The sequence below is a fragment of the Marmota flaviventris genome, chromosome 1, assembly GCF_047511675.1.
Source record: "Marmota flaviventris isolate mMarFla1 chromosome 1, mMarFla1.hap1, whole genome shotgun sequence".
In the NCBI taxonomy this organism is placed as follows: Eukaryota; Metazoa; Chordata; class Mammalia; order Rodentia; family Sciuridae; genus Marmota; species Marmota flaviventris.
Window position 1 is genome coordinate 16,785,937 of NC_092498.1, and position 20,042 is coordinate 16,805,978.

At 39.9% G+C, this 20,042-nt stretch overlaps 1 protein-coding gene across 3 annotated transcripts in view; it reads right to left on the minus strand.

Annotated features, from left to right (window-relative positions):
• Positions 1 to 11,691, minus strand: part of Akr1d1 (aldo-keto reductase family 1 member D1) — a 39,713-nt gene extending 28,022 nt beyond the window's left edge. For 2 of the 3 annotated variants that reach the window (XM_027952193.1, XM_027952191.2), the window contains exons 1-3: positions 11,599 to 11,691; positions 5,119 to 5,286; positions 1,607 to 1,723 (exon numbers count right to left, since the gene is read on the minus strand). In XM_027952193.1, coding sequence (XP_027807994.1) covers positions 1,607 to 1,723; positions 5,119 to 5,286; positions 11,599 to 11,691 — 378 coding nt within the window. Of the gene's footprint in view, positions 1 to 1,606; positions 1,724 to 5,118; positions 5,287 to 6,897; positions 6,904 to 11,598 lie in introns of all 3 variants that reach the window. The other variant, XM_027952192.2, reaches the window with a different exon arrangement.
• Between the last annotated feature and the right edge of the window lie 8,351 nt (positions 11,692 to 20,042).

Here is a 20,042-nt window from a genome sequence, read left to right on the forward strand (position 1 = left end):
ATTATCTCTTCAATGCCAGGCATTGTGTCAGTACCTCCGAACTTGGCCTTTTAGTGACTCCCCGAAGTAGACACAAATTAGCTATTATTGTTTTCACGCAATTGACAATGGAATTGAAGTTCAGAAAGAGTGACTCTTCTAGGGAGTAATAAAGTCAAAAGTCAAGAGTGACAATTGACAATAGAATTGAAGTTCAGAAAGTTAAGAGTGATTCTTCTAGGGAGTAATAAAGCCAAAAAGTTTGGGTGACTCCAAAGCCCATATTCTTTCCACTACACCATATTTAGGTGATGTGGGAAGGAGATTAGGTATGACTCAACCAAGCCATCTGGCTCCTATGGGACTGAGACAGATTCAGAAGAGGCAGCCTGGCTCTGGAGCCCATGATCCTTATCATTTGTCACAAATGACCTCTAATTAATGAGTACAGTAGACATCTGTGACCTTTGTGTTCTACCATCCCTATTCCCTCCCCTCTCATTCTATGGTTTTTGGCTCAACTTCCTCATTTAAAATGGTGACTTTATGATGTTTTACAAAAGTGGGTTCTTCTTGCTTCTGGATGCAGCCCAAGATGGCAAAGGGTGGTATCTGAGTCTCACAGAGTTAGAGAAGTCAGTGTCAGCCAAGGTAGTCAGAAAGGAAATTGAGTGGGAAATAAAATTGGTGCAAGAATGGTCACTGGACGACCTTGGCTGACACCCGCCCACACACACCCCCACCCCCCCACACACCCCTGGCTTTTTTGCTTGTAGTTCTCTAGAATAGCTGTTGGATGGACTGGGAATGCAGTATCCTGAGAAAAAGAGGAACTGTCCAGAAGAGCCTGGTCCCTATTCCTCTCCCTCATAGAACAGGGTTTCCTGCAGTGCTCTTGCCCAGCAGGCATGTTCCCCTGGGCTATAAAACCCACCTTTTGGAATCTCTCAGCTGTGGAGTTACAGGCATTTGTAAATGAGTCTCCATCTGCTCTGGGCAGCTTTCCTTAGCCTTGGGGAACCAGCTTGTCATGAATTCCAGGCTTCTGTTGTCCCTTGATGCTTATCTGTGACTAATAAAGCTGCTTCACTTGTGTGAATGTTCTGTCTCTCCAGACTTGTGCAGGTGATGAGATCAGCCCAAGATGCAGTGGGCTGGTGTTAGGGTAACTGGTATATGGTAAACTGGCTTTCAGTAGGGCCTTGGGAGAAGAATAGTTCTCAAGGTCTCTCTGAAAGCAAGACCTTAGGCCACAGCTGTCCTGTCAAACAGACATGCACCATCTAATGAGATGCAAATTGAATGCAAAAAAAACCAAAAACATATTATCTGTGCTTTCCTCTTCTGTATTGTTTTGAGCCAGAGACCAAGATGGAAAGAATTTATAGTTGTAAAAACATGGTATAATAGAAACCACACTGAGTTAAGAATCAATAAACTTGGGGTTCAGACCCAAGTCTGTGAAATTAACCTTTCTGTGCATTTGACAGGGAAGGTTAGTACTCTGATCTACGGAAACAAAACATCGTAACATTCTGTGGTGCTAGATAATGAACAAGGCCCATGCACACAGCTGTGGGCTCATGGTCACTGGGTGCAGGCCTAACCTTTAGGCATCTGAACTCACCTTAAAGGCCATGGGTACTTCAATGATGTAAAGATCCACATAATCCAGTTTCAGGGACTTGAGTGTCCTCTCCAGGGCTGGGCGGACCATCTCTGGGACATGATTTGTAGCCCACAGCTGAAAGAATCAAGGGGAGAGAATTAATGTCCATGCTGTTTTCACATTAATGCAACTTTCTATTTTTTTTGCAAAGCATTCATGCACATTCCATTCACTCATTTCACAAAAATAAGGCTATGCTGCAATGTTAACTGAGTGTCGGATGAGCGGGAAACACTCTTTTGACACCAGAGCATCACTCTATCTGAACATGGTATACGACACTTAAAGACATACCTGGCTGCAAAGAACCCAATTATATGACAAAGCCTTTTGGTCACCCTGTGCTAATTTCCTAACTGATCCATGTTGCTTTCACTCTTCTTCACTGTGTAACCAGAGAACATGTATCTAGCTAGATGTTGTGAATTAGGCTGGCACATTTTTTTTAATGCCATTTTGATAAAATGTGTCCTTCAAACGAGTAAAGAAAATAATTATGCGCATGGCTTCAGGGGATCCTTTGCTTTGTGATAGGTGGTACAGAAACCTGGCAAAATTTATTGCACGACTTTTGATTCTTCCTTGCTCTTTTGTTCTGCTTTGTTCTTATAGACCCAGGGAATTCTCCCAATTTCTACAAGAATTTACTCCATTTCTAAAACATTACATAATGAAGGTTTGGTTGTCACAGCATGTATACCCTTAGGTATGTAAATCTGAGTGACAAGGAGTACTCAGACTCACAGGAAAAATTAATACATCATCTCACAGCATCAATCTTACACAAAGATTTTGTTTTTAAGGTAAAAAAGGTTTTGACTTTTTGTACTCTTTTGTCACAAGAAGACAAGCAAAATTGGTAAAATCTGAATTTTTGCTGCTGTGTTGGACAATGATTTTTTTTCCTGCCCTAAAACCATAGAGAAGAAAACACGATGCGGAGAGAATAGTGGGAAAAAGTGTTTTAGTTATTATTGTGGGTCCCTTCACTGTTATTGCTGCCAACCTATCCGAGGGAAAATCCTGTTTTATATTTTAATTTGCTTTTAATCAACACACTTATAGTATTAGATTCATGCCAGATACTGTTTAAGTGCTTTATAAATGTTAAGTCATAACAACTTTATGAAGTGACTGACATCATTTTCTCCATTTTATAGAGATGGTAACCAACGCCAAGTAGCTCACAGCTAGCAGGGAATCTGGGGCGAGCAGTTGTATACATTGTTTTGCACTCTGACAGCCAATCTGGCTCCAAGGTCTGTGCACTTAACCATTGTCCCACTGCCTCTCAGGCATGGGTGGAGCTGCAGTGAAAGCTGATCCTATGGGGCATAGCCTGTGCTGTGATGTGAACTCAGGTACATACACCCTTTCTGGTTTACTTATTATCATATGTTCTTATGTGTACTTTATGATATTCAGCACATTATTGATCTTGTACATGTACAAATATCCAGTTACATGCACAACTGTACTTGAGGGCAATTTAAAGGATTTTGAAAGATAATTTGACCCCTTCCTTCTTATATGTTACTTTCAGCACCCATCATAGTGAGAAATAGCTATAAAGTAGGTTAAGCTAAAGGATTATGTGGTACACCTGCCCCAGGTGTTTACACAGCTAGCTTTTGTATTTGTGACCTTAAGAACTTGTGTGTGTGTGTGTGTGTGTGTGTGTGTGTGTGTGTGTTGCTGGGGTTTGAACCCAAGGCCTTGTGCATGCTAGGCAAGTACTCTACCACTGAGCTACATCTCCAGCCCCTGAACTTATTTTTTGATTGACATTTGTTTGCTTTTATTAAACAAAATCTATTGCTTTAAAAAATTGATTCAATTTCTTAGTCTATTAAACTTATTCAAGTATTTCCTTTTAACCCTCTTACTCGTCACAAAATGTTATTCTACCTACTACTACTTCTCCCAAACCAATAAATAATACAATAATATTAAAAATTCTTACCTGTCATGATTTTTATGTCATCTTATATTTATCTTAAAAAAATACAAACTATTTTAATTAAACATAGTGTACAGTTATCCTTCAGTTGCTGTGAGGAATATTGGTTCCAGGACCACCCTTCTCCCACCAAGAATACCAAATCTGAGGATCTGGCATAGAACCTATGTACATCCTCCTGTATATTTTAAATAATCAATAAATTACTTATAAGATTGAATGCAGTGAAAATCCTATGTAAGTATTCGTTATACTGTATTTTTTAAGGGAATAAGGACAAGAAAACAGTCTGTATTTGTTCGGTACAGATGCATTTTTTTTTCCTGAATATTTTATATTCACAGTTGGTCAAATCCACAAATTCAGAATATATAGATATGGAGGGCCAACTGTACTTATAAGAGTTTATTTACACACACACACAGACACACACACAGTTGAAAAATAAAATGAACATCTGACATTACCCCACTTTTGTGAGGTCAAGAAATAGAACCTTACCTGTCTAAGAAGCCCACTATGGACCTTATGCAGAGGATATTCCATCTTAAAATTTGTGTTTATCTTTTCCTTGAGTGGTTTTATAGGTTTCACTCTCTATGAATGTATCTCTAAATAATAATGTATAATTTTGCCTTTTTATCTCTGTATAAATGGAATTCTACTGAGAACTTGCTTTTCCCCCTATCAGGTTGTCAAAATTCACATCCACCCTATTGGTGCTTCTAGCTGGACTTCATTCATCATTACTTATGTACTGGGCTTGAATATATCCCAATTCATTTGCCTCTTCTATTCTTGGTGGGCCTTTGGGTTCTTTCTAAGTTGGGGCTATCATAAACAGCAGGGCTGTGGGTACCCTTACAAATGGTATTAGTCATATAAGACAAAAGCTCTCTGGAATATGTACTGGGGAGGAATTGTTAAGTTATAAGGCGTGCACATTTTCAGTCTCATATGCGTGAACCTTGGAAACATTATACTAACTGAAAGAAACTAGGCACAAAAGACCACAGATTGTGTGATTCTGTTTCTGAGAAGTGTCCACCATATGAAGCCTATAGAGACGGAGAGTACTTCAATGGTTGCTAGTGACTAGGCAGGAGGAATAAATGGGAAATAACCGCTAATGGGCAGAGGGTTTCTTCTTGGAGTGAAAAAAAAATGTTCTGGAATTAGGTGATGGCTGTACAACCAAAGACCTGATTTAAAGGAGAGACTTTATGGTCAGTGAATTGTATCTCAATCTAAAAAATAGCAATAGATGCACAAATAGTCACGTGCAAAAGAAAAAGCAGGCTTTGCTCAAAGTTGCCTAAAATCAGTGCCTATGTATGAACAAGGATCCTCTCCCTAACCTGCAGGGGGAATCAGTCCTCTAAATTCTTGGGACGATTGAGATCTGGCAGTTGAGGAGGAGAGATAGGTCTTGAGAAGTCCAACTTTCTTTAGCCAAGAGAAGAGGCGCCATGAATGCAAATGGAGATGGAGGGTGAATGCAAGATCTCACCTTTCCACAGTAGAAAATATCCTCCCTCTTCACCTTCCCTTCTGCTATCTTCTCACTGATGGCGTCTCCCACTTCATTCTCATTTTGGTAGAGGTGGGCCCCATCAAAGTGCCGATACCCTATGTCGATGGCAATCTTCACTGATGCTGCACAGTCCCCCTTTTTGGTCTGAAATGACAAGCAGTTTGGGGTTGAGGTGAAGGGAAACCAACATTAATCAGGAAATTTTGCATTGCCTTGTTTTACAACTAACATGACAATTCTAAATTCCACGCTGTTGTAGACAGCGTGAATGGTAGACCGTGTATGGAGACAGAGCCTCCCCTCCTCCAGCACGCAGTGTACTTTAAATATATGCAGCTTACTATGTGTCAATGATACCTCAATAGATTTAGGAAAGAAGGATCATTGGGGTCATGTTTGATTTTTTTCAAAATGCATATATTTTGTAAAATTTGGTAGCCAAATCTTTGTTCATTTTATTAATCTGAATTAATCAGAAGAATAAGACTATCCTGTCATTCAGTCTGAAGCCACAGTACAGGGGGACATCTGAATGACATGTCTTGTCTAGTTTGTGTCCAGTCACAGATGTGCCCATGGCACCTTCCAATATGCTTACTGTGCTTGCTAAATGGGAGTCTCAGGGAGTCAGATCTAACCCAGCTCATGATGGGCCAGTTCTTAGCGCCTGGTTTCTAACACTAAGAAAGCCAAGGCTTCCGTGGCAGGGAGTGTGAGTGTGTAGTTGTCATAGCAACTGGAGAGAATTCCAATCTCCGCTATGCTAAAAGGGAAACAAATAAACACTAACTGGATTTTTTTCCTTTGTTTTTTCTTTTTTTTTTTGGTTCCTCAAAATAATAGTCCATATCAGCTTTAGGAAAATCAGAATGAGTTGTCTTTAAAATGAATAATTCCTTTACAGTATTCTCTGAAAAATATTTGAAAATCAGACAACTGGACCCTTTTGTTATGTACAGGGTATGTGTGATCTAAATCTCAGGCTCTACTTATTGTGTTTTCATGTGTTTTTTGGTACTGGGATTGTACTCAGAGGCACTTTACCACTGAGCCACATCCCCACCCCAACCCTTTTAAAAATTTTTTACGTTTGAAACAGGGTCTCGCTGAGTTGCTTAGGGCCTCACTAAGTTGCTAAGGCTGGCTTTGAATTTGTGATCCTGTGCCTCAGGCATGCCCCACTGTGTCCAGCAACTTTTGTATTCTCAAAAATAGTCCCCTGAGTGATAGTTTTGGTGTGTGTATGTGTGTGTGTGTTGCTTATAGTAAAGAAAAAAATAGAACCCTTCTTGCACTCATGTCTCTATCAGAATGGGATAGAAGAACAAAATTGAGAAATGGACTTAGCTCCCTGGGACCACTTATGTAAGCTTCCTGCCAGGTCCCTGGACTCTTCAGGCAGAGCTGGGGAATCCACCCTCACCCTGCTCCAAGCTTAAATGTAGATCCGAACCAAAAAGAAAGAAAGAAATCTTAGTGTAAAAGCAAGGTTGTGCCTTCCCCTGGTGAGGCGAGGTTCCCTGGGTTGAGAGGAGGAGAGGGCACAGATGGGCAGCAGGAAGAAAGTGAAAATGTTGAAAGGATAGCCCCTGAGATGGGGTTCTGAGGTCCTCAGACCGGCTCCCACCATCTCCACCAACTCTGGGGCAAAATGGACTCCTGTTTTAGGTTCCTCCTGGGTACTCAAGGGCTTGCACTTGACTTCTCCTTGTACACAGATATAGGTTCACTCTTCAGCTTCTAACCGTGGACTACAGGAATCTCAACCAGGGCCACCTAGGAAGGGTGCTAGTGCTACTGAACACTGGTTCCATTTCAATCCCCTGAACCCCTTACAAGAAGTTGGACCTACCCATCTTTGTGTTTGCAGTTACAGGCCTGTATGTGCCATTTAATATTTAAAATTATGTAATTTCTAATAATGCATAAGCTGATAAATCTGAGAAAATAAATAAATAAATAAACAAACAAATAAATAAATAAATAAAAAAGAAGTTGGACCTATTCAGAGAAAGAAGTCTTTGTAAGGCAGGAGAACCTGGGCTGGTTGGCTTCACCAGCTCCACCTAAGCTCCTTTCCCATGGCTTCCCTCTTCACATGTTCTAGTGGGGGATGAATCAGGCAGATCGGGGGCCACACTGTCTTTTGTATTTTCAGCCTCCATTTCTGCTCCCATCTCCACGTGCCTCTGAAGACATCCCTGACACTTCCACTGGCATCCTGCTACAGTCCAAACGCCCTATCAAAACAGATGGGATCCCAGGACAAACACTGATAGACTTGATCATACACATGGACGGTGGACAAATTTCAGTTCAAGAGATACCTCGGCCTGGCATGAAAAGGTTTTGAAAAGCATCATCTCAGGCACGCCAAGTGGAGAAGGCTACATTTGGACATCAAACGCCACCTCTAGAACTGAGACTGATTCTGAAATTAATATAAGTCAGCACTTTTATTACAGGATGATTGAAATGGGTACAGGTGGTTCTAGGTTCTACCTTTGCCTCATCATCCCTGGGGCAGAAAAATAAGGAGTTGGTTACGTGTGTGGCTCAGAACAGAAAACCATGAGTCTACTCTGAGATGCTCCCTTCTCTACATCCTCATCTCCCCCACCCCTGCCCCAAGTCTCCTGGTGCCTGGTACTCATTTCTAAGAGCACTCTTCTTATGTCTACTCTCTGGTGGCTGTATGTCTTTTCGTCTGAAGTTACACTGCTCTGTGGGAACTGGCATGTGACTGCTTTTGAATATTTTTTCATCCTAGCATTTAATATTACTAGGCAGCTAGTAGGTTCTTGTTTTTGTTTTGTTTTGTTTTTTGGTGCCAGGGATTGAACCCAGGGTGGTTAACCACTGAGCCATGCTCCCAGCCCTTCTTATTTTTGGAGACAGGATCTCACAAAGTTGCTTAGGGTCTTGGTAAGTTGCTGAGGCTGGCTTTGAACTCACAATCCTCCTGCCTCAGCCTCCTAAGTCCCTGGGATTAGAGGTGTGCACTACCATGCTCGAGTTCTTAATCATTCTTATTGGTAGACACAACATGTTGAGTCCCACTGAATGTCAGAATACACACACACACATTCACACACACACACACACACACACTCTAGACACTTTCATTTACAGAAATATATATAGAAGATCATAGTTACAAACATGCTGTTTTATTGATATGATATATTCATAAAAGGCAATATACTATGGAATTCATAGCATAGGGTCTGAACTTAAACTATATGGATTCAAATTAGAGCTCTGTGCCTTAGCATTATAAACTTGGAGTCATTTATTTAATCTCCATGGCTCAATTTTCTTATCTGTCAACAGCGTTAACTGGTACAGAATTTGTACTTTGGGGAGGATTAAATTAGAAAACATATGTAATATAAAACCCTTAAAAGGCCGCCAGGCACAGTAGCACATGCCTGTAATCCCAGTTGCTCCGGAGGCTGAAACAGGAGGATCACAAGTTTAAAGCCAGCCTCAGCAACTATGGGAAGCCCTAAGCAACTCAGTGGGACCCCGTTTCACAATAAAATATATATATATATATAAAAAAGCCGGTTGGTTCAGTGTTTAAACGCCCCATGGGTTCAAACCCCAGTACAAAAACAACACAAAACAACAAACCTTAAAAGGGTTCCTGTCAAATGGTTAAGTTCAGAAAATTTTTAGCTAATATTTTGCCATCCACTTACATACCCACGCCCTCTGATCCACACTCGCACACACATATACATAAAGCTCTCCCAAGTTGGTTCATCAGTGGACAAGCGTTGGCTGAACCCACATGACATTCTAGGCACTCTCCTAGAATATAGGGTACTATATTATACTAGAAAATATAGAGCTGAACAAAACGTGGCCCTTTTCTTCATGGATTCACCGTCTAGAGAGGAAGACGGCAGAGAAACGGTGATTCCAACAGAGCACGGCGAGTGCTGCCACCGTGTGGAGCAAGGGGCTGCAGGTGCATTACACAGATGAGCCAGTCCCCGGAGCGCAGGTAGAAGGCAGCAGCTCACAGGAAGGGAGCCTGGAGTGCTGCTGGGAACCCAGACTGTGGGGAGAGAGGGACAGCCTGCTGGCGGGGCAGGGACTGTGGGAGTCACCCCAACAAACATTGGTAGGGAGCCACTGAAATGATTAAGCCAACCTGTGGCACGCCTAGATTGAGGTTTTAGAAAGATTCTGGTGGTCTCCATCTGGGTGGTTAATTAGAAAGGAAAGAAACTTGAAGACTAGCCCAAAATAAATAAAAGCCAATCCAAGGCAGCGACGGTGTGCGCTGGGAAACCAGGAGAGAAAAGCAACAAGAACTCAGCAGTTACTTGGGAACAATGTGGAGAAAGGGAGGAATGCTAACGAGGACAGAAGGAAGGTATGTGTTCTGATTTGGGGCTCCTCCGGTGTCTGGGAGTTACTGCTACTTGCTGGGAGAAGTATTCATTGGGAAAGGGGAGATGACCTGTGTAGTGGCACCTCATTAGTTAGACGGAGTACAAATGCATTTGTACATCAGAATTACCCCAGGATCTTGTTAAGTGAAGATTCTTTTTTATTTTATTTTTTAGTTTTTCGGCGGACACAACATCTTTGTTTGTATGTGGTGCTGAGGATCGAACCCGGGCCGCATGCATGCCAGGCGAGCGAGCTACCGCTTGAGCCACATCCCCAGCCCCAAGATTTTTAATCTCTACCCCTAGAGATCCAGATTCAGGACATTGGGGATGAGGCCCAGGGATCTGTATGTTCAGAGTGTCCCAGGGGATTCTGATAGAGCCAATCCATAGCTGTATGGAGAAGATATAGCAAACAGAATATTAAGTATGGATTGGTAATCTCTGTATATATGTTGGTTGGAGCCAAGATTTTGGACAAGGTCAGAGACAAAGGCAAAGAAAGAAGAGGCAAAGATCAAGGACCTAAAACTACTACATGAATGATTTTCCTTTGCATTACCAAAAAAAACCCCAAACTAAACAAAACAACAACAACAACAAAGGGCGTGGGCAGTTACAGTGGATGTGGAGTTGTGATACAAGAGCGAACTACTCATGGCACCGAGAGTTTGGTTTTACTCCTCTGACTTCCATTCTGTTTGCTGCCACCTGGAATATCTTTCAAAAACAGATCCTGGGATGCTAGTCCTCTGCCCCTAAGCTCTAGATGATTTCTCAGCTCTATACAATGACATGAACTCTTCTGCACATATTCCAGTCTCAACTTTTTCAAAAATTTTTCAAATTTTTCATATTCACCTTCCGTCTCCTCCATTCTTAACTCCATGTTGCAGCTCTATGGCTTTGCCTGGACACATCGTATGTCCTATATCTCCAGACTTCCCATATTTCCTCAGCTCTGACTCTCTGCCTAGCTAATTCACACTCAGCTTGTAGAGTTTAATCGTACATGATCATTCAGATTTCAATGGCATTTCTACACATATGCTAAGGTTTAGATCTCAAATGTTCCCCAAAGACCATGTGCTAAAGGCTTTGTCACCAGCCTGGAGAGCTGTTGGGAGAAGGTTGAACCATTAAGAGGAAAGACTAGTAAGAGCAAGTTAGTTCATTGAGGGTGTGCCCTTAATGGGGCTATTGGGAGCCCAAGCTCTTTCTCTGACTCTGCTTCCTGCTGCCAAGAGGTAAGCAGCTCTGCTCTGGCACATATACCCAGCTGTTATGTTCTCCTGTTGCACAGGCCCAAAGTGACAGGGCCAAGCAACCATACACTGAAATCTCTGAAACCATGAACCAAAATAAATCTTCCCTCTGTGTAAGGTGATTATCTCAGGCATTTTGTCACAGGACAGAAAGATGGTTAACAGGACAGAAGGCAGTAAATGTTAACTGTAATGAAGAATTGTTCTTCTCAGCAGAAATTTACCATGTTTTAAAGGAAACCCATTTCAGTCCTCATGGTCAAATTTCATTCTTTTCTGTTTTCAGAGATACACTGTTTACAGTTCCATTGTTAACAGAGATCTGACCTTTGTTTAGTTGTTGGAGAAATGGCACCCTCCATTAGACTGTTTAATGCCTAGATAGCAGAGATGTGTTTTCTGCATATTTGAAGCTTCTATAGACTATTGCTCAGTGCATGGCAGGTAATTACTAAAGATTTGTTAGGCTGAACTAAAAATTCTTAAATATAACCTTTAAAAAAAACTCCATAAATCATAACTCACAAATTTGATATGTCTTAGCTAGTTATTAGCATTCAGATGAATATCAGTAAAGAAAGAAAAAAATACCATTTTCTAATCTAAATTAGTTAACCATGAGCAGATACAGTGTAACCCTTGGTTTGATTCCCATTTAGGCAAAGGGCAGCAGTCCTTGGAAGTTGCTTTCTTTATAAAGACAATCAATTATATCGACTCAAAATCAATTACAAATTATTCATTAGTTAAATGTTTAAAAAAAAACAACAGAAAGAGAAACTTACCAATGCTGGTTCTGAGAAAGTCCCAAGTCCAATGATGGGAATGCTGTTTCCATCGCTTAGAGGTATGCGGTGATTTGCAGCACTGAGGTACATCATGGAAAGAGAGTCTCAGGATTCAGCTTTCTAAGAGTGATTCTGTATAGGACAGGGAGAGTTTATTTGACAAGGTGATCTAAGGTCTAAAGAAAGGACAGCTGTGGGGAGGAGCTGAGGGAGGGAGGAGAGATGAACAAATCTATTTCTCAACCTGGGTTTATCTTTTTTTTCCCAGGTCTTCCTAGAACTCCTAAGCATGGCTATCCTTTGAACTTCATCAATGCATGCAGATAATCAAACTTACTGATACTTTGAGAAGTTATGTTTACTTTTTTCTTTTTCTTTTTTTTTTTTCTTTCTTGTTTTTCTTTTCTTTTTTTTTACAAAAAGAAATTGAAAAAAACAGAAGGAAATCAATCTGGCCTCTATTCATTAAAATGTTTTGTTGGCAACTAACAGAGATCAATCTTAAATTTTCTTAAACTATAAGGGAGTTTATTCGTTCATATTTCTGAAAACTTCAACATTGGAGGGGGTCAGGGAGAGAAAGAAAGAGTGGAATAGAGAGGGACAGAAGCTCTCTCTGGTCTCTTCTTATAAAGAATTAAGCCCATTATGAAGACCTAACTCTCATGACCTCATCTAAATTTAATTACCTCCACAAATCACCATCTTCAAATAAAGTAGCCCTTCCTTATTTGTAGGAGATATATTACATGATCCCCAGTAGATGCCTTGAAACTGCAGATATATAGTAACACACACACACACACACACACACACACACACACATGATAAACTTTTACCTTTTCACTTAAAGGAAGTACTTTACAGATTCTCTTTGATCTATCTGAATATCCAGCATCATTACTCTTGTGCTTTGGGGACATAATTGAAATTTCTTCTAGTAGATAAGCTAATTCATCACTTTTACATATAGCCTCCAATAAAGTCTCAGGACATGGACATAATGCAGCCAAATTTTTCCACAGAGTAAAATAAGTGGTCTTTAGCCCAATTTCTAATCGAGTCCTTATTTACATCTAAATTCTCATGAGCATAACCTTTAATGTCCATGTTTCTAACAACATTCTGGTCTTCTGTGTTCTCACCAAAAATCACCCATTAATTTCTGTTTACAGCATTCTAGACTTTACTAGCCTGCTTGCCCAAACTTTTCCAAACTCTTCTTGCTATTGAACAACATTTTCAGGTGTAATTACAACACCTGAATTCTGGTATCAATTTCCTGTGTAAATCCGATTTTCCAAAGTTAATTCCATCTGGCTCACAATCTTAGAGGTTTTTATCCATGGTCACCTGGCCCTGTTGCTTTTGGTCTATGGTGACACAATACATTGTGGTGGGAGTGCTACCAGACCCCATTCCATCTGCTTGCCATTCAAAAGCCTCTATTTGGGAGAAGAGAGTTCGGAGAAAGTTAATAAAGTTTATTCAAGGGCTAGCCCTGAGAAGGTAGAGGGAAACATCACCCCCAAAACAAAGACCATCTTTGGAAATGCAGGAATACAAAAGGCTTTTATAGGGAGAGAAAAGAGGAGCAAGGAACAATGGGTAGGAACACTATGTGCTGCATTATGAATCCAGGCTTGAAAACCATTTCAGCCCCCAATCCCCACCCCACCCTCCCCAGTTTACTGGAACACCCTTGTGATGAAAATCAACCTTTTTATCCTAGTCCAGTCTCTGTAATAAACACATTATTTTCCTGGAAATTAAGCCTTATCTATACTTCTGCTTTTAGTTTAAAAATAGGGATAGCAAGTTGTGTTTTGTGTTAGATGATTCACATTCTGATGTTATCTGTCATCACATGTCCTTGGTTCTATAAGTTTAGAAAAAAAGTGATTAGTAAGTTTTATGATTCATGTCTTTTTAGTTTTTGTTACAAGTTTAGGATAGGAATATGAAAGGAAAGCAAAAATCGGCTTTTGTTGAAGAACAGTTTTAATGCATTAGGCAGCTTTAGTTGAGATTTCAAACACAGCAAAGCTAATGGGAGACTAATAATATATTGCTCAGATGCATCACCTCCAAATTAGTGATCTTTAAAGTAAACTAACAGCAAGTGAAGTAAGAGAACTTATTTAGGCTTTTCTTTGGTTACAGGAATACACTAAGAAAGAGGTCTTTTTACCATGTGGCATCTAAGAAGCAAAGAGAGAGATAGCAAGGGGTCAGGATAAAATCCTTTGAAGGGTACAGCCCCAATGACCCACCTTCTTTCCACTAGGCTCTGACTCTTGAAGTTTCGCCATCTCCCAATAGCACCAGGCTGAGGAGAAAGCCATTAACACAGGGGACTTTGGAGGACATTATAGGGAGGGAAAAGAGGAGCAAGGGGCAATGGGTAGGAAGACTGTTGAGAGCCACAGCCAGGTCAGGATTGCGCCTGGCATTTTGCCGGAAGGAGTGGTTGAGAAGTAACGCCAGTGAGCCATTAAGATGATGATAATTGAGTTGGGTTGTGTATAATTATTAAGATAATGACTGATTGCTGTAACTGGATGATGCTGAATTGAGGCAAGCTGTGTATTCAGTTGTGTATGTAAACCTCTGCTGTCCGGCAACAAGGCGGCTCCTGCTACCTCGGGTGCCCGCTACTTTTGAGTTCTCATGGAGTTTCTGTGGAGTTCTAGAGAGTTCCCATTGGGTTAGGGCAATAAAGTAGTTCCTGTTTGAACCTACAAGTGGCTGGTAAGCCCAGTTATTTGTGCCCAGCTAGACAGCGGCAGAAGACTATGTGCTGCATTACGAAACCATTTCTGTCCCCCATCCTCACCCTACCCCCTAGTTTACTGGAACATCCTTGTGATGAAAATTAACCTTTTTATCCTAGTCCAGTCTCTGTAATATACACGTTATTTTCCTGGAAATTAAATCTTATTTATACTTCTCCAAACTATAGAAGGGTGGGTAGCATATACAGTGTTGGTACAGTGGTCACATCTTGGGCAGGATGGAGTGGCATGGCACAAGTTTTCATCATACTACTTAGAATGGTGTGCAATTTAAGTCTAGTGAAATATTATTTCTGTAATTTTCCATTTAATATTTTCAGATTATAGTTGACAGTGGGAAGCTGAAGCCTTAAAAAGTGAAAGTTCATGCTGTGGTTTCTGTGTGGTGTCCCCCAAAAGCTCACATGTGAGACAATGGAAGAAGATTCAGAGAAAAACTGATTAGATTATGAGAGTCCTGACCCAGTCCGTGAATTAATCACCTGATAGGATTAACTGAATGGTAACTAAAGGTAAGTGGGGTGTGGCTGGAGGAGGTGAGGCTTTGGGGGTTTGGCTGTGGTGTATATATTTGTATCTGGTGAGTGGAGTCTCTCTGTCTGCTTTCTGATTGTCATGTGAGCTGCTTCCCTTCATCACACTCTTCCACCATGAGATTCTGTCACCTTGAGCCCCAAGAAATGGACCCAGCTGCCCATGGACTGAGACCTCTGAAACTGTGAACCCCAAATAAACCTTTTCTTCCTCTGCAGTTGTTCTGGTCTGGTCCTTTAGTCACAGCAGCAAAAAAGCTGACTAAAACAGGAATTGGTACTGAGAAGTGGGGTCGTTGCTGTGACTAAACTGACCATGTGATTCAGAAGCTTTTGGAGGTTTTTGGAATCAGTTGGAGAAATTTTGAGATGTGTAGCAGTGCAAGCTGGAAATGCTTTAGATTGTTGTAAGTGGAGTTTAATGGCCGATTATGGTGGGAGCTCAGAAGACCAGGATGCCAATGGGACCGTGGACAGTGAGGACAGGGCTCAAGAGGGTTCAGAGAAGGAGAATTCTATTGGAATTTAAAGTAGAGGCCATTCATGTTATATTCTGGTTGAGAAGTTATCTGCATTTTACCCAAGTTCTGATACTTTCTGTGAGGCTGATATTAAGTGATGGACTTCTTAATCTGGTGGAAGAAATGCCTAGGCATTCAGGAAATTGCATGATATTTCTGGCAGCTTTTATTTGTTTATTTTGATATTCAGAAGCAGAAAGCAGAGCAGAAAGATTTGAAAAACTTGGACTTGAAAGGTAGGAGTAAAACTGGGGCTAAGGAAGTTGCAGTTGTTAAAGACATTACTGGCACAAAAGAAATCCTGAAGACTTTGTTTAGAGACAATAAGAAAGATGGCCTGAGGGCAACTCAGGAGCTGGCAAGACCATATCCATCTCAGGCTCCAGGGAATAAAAGTGAAAATTCTCATGAGAAGAGACCAATGAAAAATCCTTCTTGCCCAAGGGGGCCTTGGAAGTTTTCTCAATGTGCTCAGCCACCCAGGCACTTAGAGGCTGCTACAGCCAGGGTCCTTGGAAGCTTGGCTACTGCTCAAGATGGCAGCAGAAATTGGTGTCAACCACACGGTGCTGTAGGAATGCAGGATGCTGGAGTTAGGAGGCCATGGAGGCTCCCACCAAGATATCAAAGGAAGGCTTGGGAAGCAGGCAGAGTGCAGCAGGGTCAGAGTCCCTGCAGGCAGCCCCGGAGAGGGCCATGTGTGGAGATTTGAGGAGGAAGCCAAAGCTGCAGTGGAGACCCCAAAATTAAGAAATGCCATTACAATGAAATGTCTGCCAAGGAAGGCTGCAGGAATCAAGCTGAGACAAGCCAACAGAAAGGCCACTTGGACTGCAGCTAACACGGCCATAGGGATGGAGGTACACAAGCCCTTTGGATAGAACATCACCATGCCATGTGCCCCAGATGCTGAACATCAAGTTACAGGACTTGTTTGCCCAGCTGAATTTCAGTTTTGCTTTGTTCCTATCCCTTCTTTCTATGCCCCCTTTTTTCCTAAATGGAAATGTTCACTGTCTACCATTATATATTGGATACTTGTAAATTGCTTTTAATTTTATAGGAGCTCACAATGCAAGATTGCCTTGAGCCTAAGAGAAGACTTTGGACTTGAACTCTTGAGTATACCCTAAGTCAGGTATTTGACATGGCATTTTACACCATTTAATCAATCATTTGTCAGTGCTACCAATCAAGGACCACTAGGAACACACATGTTAGCAATGAAGTTTATTTTATCAACTTCCCACAGCAAGGGATTCTGGCACTCTGCAGGAAAAACCATGGGGTATCTCAGGAAGAGGGATATGGAAAGAGCTGGTTAAAGAAATTGCATTGATGTTAAGTGATTTGGGGAAAAGTCAAAAGACACAGGTATATTTTGTGTGTCTATGTGTGCCCTCTAAATGGAGGGCAATGCAGTAATTGGTATGTTAATTTTATTCCAGGAGGCTGAAGAAACAGAATATAGTTAGATTGTCATGAGAGATAAAAAACAGCAGCCATTCCTGTTAGCTAAATATTTGATCATTTTTATGGTTGCATGGGATCTCTGTCAGGTGTCATTATGGAGCAGACCTGGTTCTTTTCCCATTCCACCATCATCATGAAGAATCCTCTTCTAACACTGATATTCTGTGAAATTATTTGTGTTCAGCAGGAGAACACTATGGCCTTGTCAGAGAAATTAGGTCAACTACCAGGTAATAAGTATCAGGGCTGCTATTTTTCTTTGAGTTTATCTGGGTGGGGTGATAAGCTTTGATGTCCGGGTCTTTTTATCTTCAACATTCTGCTCACCAGAATATTCTAACTTGGACAAATGTCAGTCCCTTCTGGTCTTTCTATTATAGAATGAGTTATTGGATCATCCGATATGAAAACTAGCTACATAGTAAAACTTAAGAATCTAGACAAGAGGCACTGACCTACTGCAATACAGGCAATTACCTTATTTCAAGAAAAATTATTAGATAGGAGAAACATTATTCATTTAGTGGCCTACATCACCAACCCCAGGTCTCAAAAGTGTGCTTTAAAAATGCAAGTGCAAGGGGCTGGGGTTGGGGCTGGAGCTGGGATTGGGGCTCCATGGTAGAGCGCTTGCCCAGCATGCGTGGGGCACTGGGTTTGATCCTCAGCGCCTCATAAAAATAAATAAATAAAATAAAGGTATTGTGTCCATCTACAACTAAAAATATTTTTAAAAAATGCAAGTGGATCTTATTGTATCATAAACTCCCTTTGGTTAGCTAAGAAGAAACTCAGAGCCATGTGATCATCCATAAAAGTCCCCAGGAATGAATTTAAACTGCTTTAATGGGCTTCAGGTGGCAGTGTCCATATAAGAAATAGTTCTCCAGTGGGGCATGGAGAATACAAATATTGCTTATCTTAGAAGGAGTGAACCAATCACTGGGCCCTAAGGGAAGACGTGTATTCTGAATGAAGTGAACCAGTTCCTATAGATATAATGACTCTGCAAACAGAGAATAGGGTAGTCCCCATTGCTGATGAACCAGGTTTAGTTGGCAGGAATTTTTTTGTTTGTTTCTATTTGTGGTGATGGGGATAAAACCAGTACCCCTCACACACTAAGAAGTTTGTGTGTTAATGACTAGTTGGCAGGGTTTATGAAATCATAAGTACTTTTAAATTTTTCCTATTAGATTTGTAGGCTACCCAGATAAGGTATTTTCTTTGCTTAAAAGTAATTCATCAGCCAGTTACTTAAGAGAAATAGTAATAAAGACTTCTTTTATGTCATATGATTTTTTTTATATATTTTACTGGTGCATTATAGTTGTACATAGTACTTTCTGATGTGGAGGCAAAGTCTGTTTTTTTTTTTTTTTTTTCCCTAAGGTTGATAGCTGGAATTCATAATGTAAGAGAAATATCAAGGCCAAAGAAAATCTATCTTGAAAAGTTGTTATTATTATTTATTTTATTATTTTGGTGGTACTAGGGATTGAACCCAGGGGTGTTCTACCACTGAGCTACACCCCCAACCTCTTTTTTAAAATTTTGGTTTGCTTTAGTTTATTGAACATCTTTCTAACATAAACTATGAGAAAGCAACTCTGATTCAATGGAAGAGATGCCAAGAGTCAAGATTAATATTCATTATTAGCGTATAAAACTGAGGGAAGGATTTGTGCCCAGCCCTTTTTAATTTTTATTTTTTATTTTGAGACAGGGTCTTGCTAAGTTGCCTTAAACTTTCAATCCTCCTGCCTCAGCCTCCGAAGTAGATGATATTACAGGATTCCACCACCACGCCTGTCAAAAAAGTTATCTTGTGACATAAAAAGAAAAAATCCAAATTGGAATTTTTCTTCTTTTATTTTACCATTGATATAACAATTAGTAATAAAGACTTTACTAATTCTCCTTTGCATGTAAGTATTTAGACTTATAAAGATACATAAATCTACAAAAATGATAAATATAAAAGTTTTGACATTACTCTTAACATAATTTTATAAGCATATGAAATAAATGTTTATCATACTGAATTTACCACCTCAATAATCTGCAACAATTTCCTTGATAAGTACATAAATCATATATTTTATTCTGTCTCTGTGTTTTTCTCTATCTATTGTACCTAGGATACTCAACCATTTACATTGGCTACTATATTTCACAAAATAACCAATTCTGTTTTCTTCAAATACAAAAGAAAACTAAGGAACAGAAAACTCTCTTTTTTTTTTCAGTAAACATACATTTTACATTATTATCTCAAGTAAAAATTGGCAAAAATAAACACATAATATCATTCCAAAGCCACTTTATATATACTCATTCTGTAGTCATTCTAAGAAATAACAGCAAATTAGAACTATGTTTACTGACAAAAGTTCTGTGTCTTTTTGTTACTAATATGTTGTTCAGGCATTCTATTAAAATTTACTGATGAACTCAATATTTATCTAAGGTCTCAAAGCTAGGAAGGATCTGGAAATCTCAGTTTTAGGTAACACATTAAGCATTTATGCTTTGTAGCAGTATGACAATTACACAATATTAAGCCCTTTTAAATGACATCTGCTATGGCAATTTCAATTCACTGAATACAGTTTTATGTTTGATCATCTTATGTTTACTTGACAAACATAAGAAATTTAGAAAGTTTAAATCTTAATAAATTAAACTTCAGTCTTGTAGAAACTAAAATATTTTGCTAATAAAATTTTTAAATGGTAAAATCTGGGGGAAGATACTACATTGTCTCTAAATCAATATTTTCAGTTCACTCAATTTGTCTTAAGATTTTTCTATTTGTCAAGAGTACCACAGGAACCATTAAAAATGTTTTATGAACCTCTGTTTTAATAACCAAATTTGAAAGACTCAAGTTCTGCCAAAATTTCTTTGTATTCAACTTTTTAAATCTAAAGATATCTAGAAGATGTCTTTTAAAAGGGCTTAATATTGTGAAATTGTCATACTGCTACAAAGCATAAATGCTTAACATGTTACATAAAACTGTGATTGACCTTTAATCAGCTTTGAGACCTTAGAAAAAAATTTGAGTTCATCAGTAAACTTTAATACAATTCCTGAACAATATATTAATAACACAA